This window comes from Adiantum capillus-veneris, unplaced genomic scaffold (assembly GCF_014529385.1).
Source record: "Adiantum capillus-veneris isolate H3 unplaced genomic scaffold, ASM1452938v2 Hic_scaffold_625, whole genome shotgun sequence".
In the NCBI taxonomy this organism is placed as follows: Eukaryota; Viridiplantae; Streptophyta; class Polypodiopsida; order Polypodiales; family Pteridaceae; genus Adiantum; species Adiantum capillus-veneris.
Window position 1 is genome coordinate 57,211 of NW_028221667.1, and position 8,121 is coordinate 65,331.

The 8,121-nt window shown below is 41.5% G+C and overlaps 1 protein-coding gene across 2 annotated transcripts in view; it reads left to right on the plus strand.

Annotated features, from left to right (window-relative positions):
* LOC147416675 (transcription factor GTE6-like) overlaps positions 1 to 6,755 on the plus strand; it is a 37,822-nt gene extending 31,067 nt beyond the window's left edge. For both annotated transcript variants that reach the window (XM_086508173.1, XM_086508174.1), the window contains exons 4-8: positions 4,388 to 4,612; positions 5,499 to 5,609; positions 5,704 to 5,762; positions 5,840 to 5,990; positions 6,092 to 6,755. In XM_086508173.1, coding sequence (XP_086364299.1) covers positions 4,388 to 4,612; positions 5,499 to 5,609; positions 5,704 to 5,762; positions 5,840 to 5,990; positions 6,092 to 6,256 — 711 coding nt within the window. In that variant the 3' untranslated portion in view covers positions 6,257 to 6,755. The remainder of the gene's footprint in view (positions 1 to 4,387; positions 4,613 to 5,498; positions 5,610 to 5,703; positions 5,763 to 5,839; positions 5,991 to 6,091) is intronic.
* Positions 6,756 to 8,121: the final 1,366 nt, after the last annotated feature.

Consider the following 8,121-nt stretch of genomic DNA (forward strand, 5'->3'; position numbering starts at 1 on the left):
AATGCTTTGGTTGATATGTAAGCCAATTATGATGTACTTTAAAAGGGTTGGCCAAGCAATGGTCGCCCATAAGACATTGGCTACCAAAACGAAGTGGCCGCTCATAAGAGGGTTGGCCGTCCATAGAAAAAAAAGGGGAGTTAATTGAAGAGGCTAATTTTAACAGGGAAAAAAAAACGGCCAATGAGAAGAAAAAAGCGAAGCAGCACAGCGCAAGAGAATTGGATAGGGAAGGCAACGGCCACTACAGAGGGAGAGGGTCGAGGCCAAAGAAACGAAAATAGTTGAGCAGACAGGGGCGCATACCGCAAGATTTTTTGCAGGTTCAGGAGGCGTACTGCCACATCATAGCGAGGGTTCCCGCTGTTCTCTCAAAGGAAGCCTCGATACTTTGAGGCCTTGGAAGGAATATAAAGCTGGGAACTCGCGAGGACAGTTCTAATAGGGCAAAGCTTGCTTACCTACTCCGTTACCATGCCACAAAGAGTGGTGATGTGATTGGTGACTCTCTTGTCGAAAGAGCCCACTGGAGGTTCGCAAGACATCTCCTTTCGAGGTGTCGTGCTTCGCTCTCTGTATGGACTCTCTCATTACACGAGAGTGCCTTGATGTGTTATTCACTGTTCAACAAGCGTCCTTCCCCAGAAAATTTGTAGTGTCTCCTCTTTTAGGATGTGATATGATTCTAGGCATTCGATGGTTTCGTGAGCATAACCCTCTCATTGATTGGGCGGACAATACTCTCACTTTCAATGCTAACAGTGACTCTCCCATTGTCATTCGTGGAGAGGAAGTTGTTCATTCTTCACCTCTCATTTCTAATGTGCAAGAGAAGCTTGAAAAGAAAAAGAAGGAGACTCTCGCATGTTTTGCTTGATACAGATGTGATTATTCACAAGGATGATGATTTGCATGATAAAGATGTGATTGTTCACAAGGATGATGGTTTAGTTGATGCTTTTTCTAGTGAAGCTAACCTCATTGCAGATACGATTAATCACGAAGAACCGATCTTGGCTCTCGAGCCGAGGTTCAAGGAATCCACTCAGGAAGTATTGTGTGTTCGCATGATTAGTCAGCACACATTGTTCGAGTGTTTCATTCGTGACGGTTTCTTGTATTTTTGTCACCGTCTTTACGTGTTCCCTTTTCATAGGCATGCCGTATTGTACGAAGCACATGATTCACTTATGAATGAGCACGGATGTATGCGGATCTCTCAAGAAAAGAAAGAAAGTTTGCATTCAAGGAATTCACATTCCATGTCTCTTCCTTGGCATGACACAGTTTTAGAAAGAGCACAAGAAAGATTGTCAATCAAGCATCGGCATTTCCGTTGTGATTTGCCACAGTTAATAGACTTAGATCAAAAAGTCAAGTTTCAACCCCATTTTTTGCGTGTATTTGGTAAACAGTTTACCACTCCGCCACTTTGTTCACCTCCATAGTATTTTTCCAGTCACTCTACATGGAATGGGTATGTTCATGTTTTTATGTTGGAAGTGGTTTCAGGAATTTTCCTCTTCGGAGATTCTTGAAGAAGGTGGATCTACGTCCATAGCCGAAGTTGGAGCATTGAAGCCGCTCTACAGATCCCTTTGTGTCGCTTTCGGCGGGGCCCAAAGAAGCAAGCATTGCAGACCTTTATGAAGTTCAAGTATCGCATGACCCACGCATCAGAGTGGACCCGAGAAGAGTCCTTCCTAGGATTCCAGACGTTGTTGGCGATCTCCCTCGATGCCATACAGTTCGGTACCAATACCTCACTTTAAAAAGGAGCGGATGTCACGTGCACATCTAACCCTATGTGCATGTGGACAAGCTACTTTAGGTCTAGGGTTTAGGTAAGCTTAGGAAGTGTTCTGGCACCTTTGTGAGCCTGTGCGCAGGTCGTGCATGTCCAGGCACTTAGATTAGTTGCATATCCTCTGGTTGCACACAACATGATCATCAGCATTACAGTCAGTATCCATCATGAGCATTTAACAGTGCACAGAACCCATTTTCCATATTTTATCCATTTACTTATTATTAATAAGTGACTTAGTTGGGAAACTAGGTAGGGCAACTTTGCTAAGTTCTATAAAAGAAACCTAGCGCTAGCACTTTCTGGCAGAAGAGGGCCGAGGCAGAAGAAGTACCTACACCTGCAGTGCACCTTCTCAGCAAGACCGGCAGGATAACCTAGTGTTTTTCAGCCAACAAGACCAACTGGCGTTTTTCATCAGCAGATTGCCCTAGCGTTTTCAACAGCATCAGATCAGCCCCGGCGTTAGCAGATACCAGATCAGTCTTGGCGTTTTGGCTACAGACTTCCTGGCATTTTTACAGCTTGCAGATAGAGTAGCGTTTTGCAGTTGCCGGCGTTAGATCAGCCTTTTGCCTCAGCGTTTTCAGTTTTCAGCACTTAGACTCCGCAGGTACAGCCCCTAACCTTGCAGATCTCACCTTCCCGCAGCAGATCCTCGCCGCATGGTCAGATCAGCCAACGTTTTCAGTTTCAGCCCGCTGTTCGCAGATTTCAGCATCTGCGTTTTCAGGGCATTGTCGTCATCATCGCCGTCCTCGCCGACACAGTGTCAGAATTCAGCAGATAGCAGATTTGTAGATTTCAGCCCCTAGTGTTTTCAGATTTCAACCCGTCCTCGTCGTCGTCACGATTGTCGTCGACATCGTCGGCAAGTCCATTGCATCTAGACTATTGTACGAGATTTGTGCAATCAATAGCATAGACCTCTCCGCCATAGAGAGTGGGGCCCTTGGAGGAGGGTTTGACAACATTCTGGTGTGGTATTCTTCTCTCTCTATCTCTCAGTCTAAGCACCTTCATTCACAGTGTCATTCACTTTGTTTGTGATCATTTGCACTCTCTCACTAAAGGAACGCAAGCCTTCCGTAAGTAAAAGGAACCCACCCTTGAGCACAGTTCGGAGCACTCATCTTGAGCAAAGTTCAACATTCACTTCCGCTGCACCTTACAGATTATGTCACTTGCATGAAGGATGGACAGACTGAATTTACGTAACTGGCGAGAGCAAGAAGGTTGTGGAAAATTCTCCTTTTCCTTGAATGGTTGATAAATAGGGGAGTCTTGAAGAAGTTTTAAGGGCAAGTTTTTGCGGGAGCTTTGGCAAGAAGAAGCAACAAGAGAAGAAGGGGGTATGGTCTCTCTCAGGAGGAAATCTCTCTCTCTCTCTCTCTCTCTCTCTCTCTCTCTCTCTCTCTCTCTCTTAGGGGGGGAGTTTTCCAGTCTTGGAGAGGTTTTAAGCAGCAGGAGAAGGTGGTTACGAGCAGTTGAAAGCAATAGAAGAGGGATTTTAATAAGCAGTATCAGGCAAGCAAAGAAGAATGAGCAAGAGGAGCACTGGAAGACGAAGGAGAAGGTAAGCGTTGAAGCAAAGGGGAAGAGCAAGGCGGGAAGAGGATGAGGACACCCTCTCTCACGCTCTCATTTGTCAAATGCTTCACTTCTCTCTCTTCTGCTCTCGGTTATGCAAAAGAAGTCAAAACACAGAGCCGAGTTTGCAGTTAAATTTTTGTATTTGATTTCAAAATTTATTAGGAATTCATATTCTGGTTCCAAAGTGTTACAACCGAATACACACAAATGACCAATGGATGCTTCTTGCAATGCTAAGCCTCACAAGGATTGATAGACTGCAATGCTTGGGTGGGACACCTATTTAGTACATACGCAGCACACATGACAGCCTCAAGCTAGGGGCCAGTGCATTTGAGTGAGGAATTTCATCCTAGTGTGTCTCTTCTCGTGACACTTTCTGTTCAAGTTTGCTATTTTCAGTAAGTTCATGGTGGTGTTTTGTTTTACCTCCTTGTCAGCTGACTTACCGATGTGTGTCAGAATCCTGTTTTATGTTTTCTTATAAAATTCGTATGTATTTGTGAATGTCTAAAATCTATTGTAATAGTGTGTATTCATGTGAACGAGTATCTTATCTAATCAATATCTGATTTTGTTTTCATGACTGCATACACTGGTTGAAGAATTAAAATTTTTGACAGTTTTCATTGGCTCAACCTTGTATTTGTGAATTTCTAAAATCTATTGTAGTTGTGTGTACTCATGTGAAGTTTGAACAAGGATCTCATCTAATCAATGTCTGATTTTGTTTGCATGACTGCATACATCAGTTCAAGAATTAAAATTTTTGACAAGTTTTCAGTGGCTCAACCTTGTACTACAACGTTGTTAAAAAGTGCATGCCCGGAGGTTGGATATGTTAAGGTCTCTGGCTTGTCTCTTGGATCAAAAAGTTTATAACTCATCTCTAAAAGAGTGTTTATGATAACGACAGCCTTGCTGTTCAGAAAGTCTTGAAAAATCACTTGCACAAATTAAGATTGCTTGTTTGCATTGTGTGACCAGGTTATAAAGAAGCCAATGGACTTGGGAACTATACGGAATCGAATGGAAGCGAAGGATGGGACCGGCTACAGGCATGTGCAAGAGATCTGTGATGATGTACGGCTGGTCTTTAGCAATGCCATGACCTACAATCAGGAAGGTACAGATGTGCATGTCATGGCCAAAACACTTTCAGAGAAGTTTGAGGACAAATGGAAGTCATTGGAGCCCAAGGTCATTGAAGAGGTAAAGCAATTCATGTGTGTGTGTGGAGTGGCAAAGGGATTTATTAAGTCACATGAAACCAATGCATTCGTAGCATATAGCTGTCAGAATTGACAGCGTGTTGAATAAAAAGGCATTAGCGTTAGATCCTCAGATGTATTGGTTCACCAGTGTTATTTTTCCATGTCCAATACTTGCAAGGAGGAGCCCAAGGTCGTCGTGAAGAGCTAAGCAATTCACACATGTGTGTTGAATGGCAAGGGAAGATTTCCAAGGCACATGAAACCAATGCATTTATAGCATATAGCAATCAGGGCGTGCGGAATAAAAAGGAAGTAGCATTAGATCCATCAGATGTATAGGATCGCCAGTGTTATTTTAGCACCTCCAATACTCACAAGGAGGGAGGTGGCTTTTTTTGTGTGGTTTTTGTAAGACTTCACTGGAGCCCAAAGGTCACTGTGAAAAACTATTCACATGTGTGTGGAATGGCAGGGGAATTTTGGCAACATTAAGACACATAAAACCATAGCATATATCTGTCAGAACTGGGAGCATATTGATTAAAAAGGAAGTATCGTTAGATCAATCTGATGGATTGGTTTACGAGTGTTGTTTTCCCATCTCCGATACTTGCAAGGATAGAGGTGGCTTATTGTGAAGAGGTAAAGCTATTCATGTATCTGTGTGTGGAATAGCAATGCATTCGTAGCATATAGCTATCAGAATTGAGAGCCTCTTGAATAAGAAGGCATTATTGTCAGATCCATGTAATGTATTGGTGCGAGCTTTGTTTTCTATCTCTGATACTTGCAAGGAGGGAGCTGTTTTCTTTAGCCCCATTGGCCGGGGGGGGGTGGTTTTTTCAGATGGTGTAGGTGCTTCAAATTGTGGTTTTATTCTTCAGGATGCTAAAAGACGACAAGAAGAGAAAGAGGCTCACATAAGAGACCTGGAGAGCCTTCAAATGGCAGAAGAAGCAGCTTTGGAAAAGCATGCAAGTGATCTGAATCACCAGGTACACTCAAGAGAAGCCAATTGCAAGTCGTATGTTTGAATGTTGAACTGCAGTATTTGGTGGGGCCTAATCTTAGACACATTAATGTATGCAGTTGGATGAGTTGAATACACAACTGGAAGTCTTGAGACAAGAAGTGGCACCTCAATGCAGGTAGCTTTTCAAATGTTTTGTGTAGTACAATGCAAAATTTGAAGTTTGTAACCCTCAATTGTGGCATTATTCTGAAGGATGATGACAACTGAAGAGAAGAGACAACTAGGACAGAGTTTGAGCCACCTATCTCCAGAAGATCTCCACAAGGCTATTCAGCTCATAGCACAGAAAAATCCAGACTTTAAAGCGAGTGGTGAAGAGGTGGAAGTTGACATCGATGCTCAGGTTCTCTCTTTAGTGCAGTTTACCTGGGTAGTTAACATGCACTGAATTTGTTGCAGGTAGGTAGGTAGTTTTTGTACTGATAAGTTTGTATGTAACATCAGGATGCCTCTACGTTGTGGCGGCTACAGCACTTTGTCAGAGCTGTAATGATATCTCAAAACAAAAGCATGGCATCTAAGAGCTTTGGAGGAAAGATTAGAAGGGTCAATGTTGGGTCTGAAGCAGTTGGGAAAGGGAAGAAACGTAGCAGAAAGGCTTCCCCTTGATGATAGGTTAACTTAGAGCATGTTTTGGTGACAAGCATAGTCACAAGGGAATTCTGTCGTGGGGCCTATCAGCGGATTGGAAACTCCGTTTCCGAAGTCACCGGTTCTTGTTTCTTTTGTGCTGTTTTTTGGCAAATTTATGAAGGATACATGCAAAACATAACTGCAAGAAGCCATTTCTAATCTGTTCCTTGCAAAGAGCAAGCTGTTTCCATCTTAAATGACCTTGCCAATCTTGTTTCCGTTTTGTTGTTCCATGTGACTATGGTGACAAGTTTGGGCTTGGTCTTTGTTCTATGCACCAACTAGTGGTGTGCGCTTCTCGATCGAGTCACAATCGATGTGGCATAAACCATTTGTCGTTTTCCACCTAGGATGATGATGTATATGGCGAGGTTTTACTCCATGATGTACCCATGATGTCACCCTCTTTGTACGCATATATAAGAGGCTTGTAACCTCTCTCTTCTAATGCATAATCTAATGTTTTCTTTGAGTCTACATTGAGTTTTCCTCTCTGCTTACACACACACACACACACACACACACACACGCACACACACACACACACACACACACCCATCCATGAGTGCTACTCTCATTAATCACCCAAGCTCCATCAACAAGCAGCAGTCACTTGTGCTGTGGATCATGTAATATGGACAATATATGACTATCTTGTGATTCGAAGCCCATTTGTCCTTTGCATGGACTGCAGTTTGTGCTTAGTTTGTGTGCTACTTCAGTTTTGTAGTTTTTCTTGTTGTGTCTCATGTCTTAAAGAGAATTGGCTGTGTGTGCGTGTGAAAATGTTTGTTTTAAAGATAGTATTTATACACAAAAGAACACTTTGTTCAAAAGACAACTCCTTTTAAATATTAAGAAGATGATAGATATAATAGTTTTTCAATTTTTGGATCTTATACAAAATGATTAGAATGAGGCATGATTCCAATTTTCAAGAGAAAAAAGTAATCTATAAATGAAACATATTGTCATCTTCAGGTTGGGGACAACAACAAACCTTATCCTCTTTAGGCAAAGATTGAATTCTCACTTGCATCCATGTAAACAAAACAATAGATTCGTTAGCTTTGGATATGTTTGAAAGGTGTCAAAGAACCTACCAGTTGTGATTGATGTCGTACTTAAAGAGTATTAGATTAGCTACCATCATAAGAAGTAAAGAAGCAAGTCATTGTTAATCTCCAGTTTCTTCCTTTAAGAAGTTCTATGAGCCAATAGACAAAAGGCCTCCTTTCATGTTTTCAGAGTAGTTTCTAGTCAATTTGAAGAGGCAATCAAGTGGCCTTCATCCCTTATAAAGTTTTTGTCTATTCATACTAGTTGAAGTAGTTCATCCATCTATACCACCACTTCTTCTTTAAAGTCCTTGTTTATTTCTTTTTTCTAGTATCCAAAATTTTATGTTTGAAAAATTCAAGTTTTTTTTTTTTTTTGAAAAGCCCCACTAAGAGGACAGTACTTGTAATGTAGTTTTTTTAAATAAATATTCTAAGGTTTTTTCTTCTAAGTCAATATCTCAAGCCATCATTCCACATTTATAGAGTAGTATCAAGATAATAATAAGAGACCTACTTTCATCATGGAGTGAAAGTGATGCAACATTCTATCACTCCTTTACTTTTTCTATGCACTCTACATTAGTATTAGGCATGTATTTTGAAACATGATCAGCAATGTTCATTTAAAAAAATGATGTCAAATAGCTTTACTATTTGCAATATGGTGTTCCGAAGCATCTGTATTAGAGACTTATCGAGTAAACCCTAAAGATTTCATGAAAATTCTATGAGATGCTTTCAAATCTCAAGAAGAATCAGTTGGTGTATTTCAATAGAGTG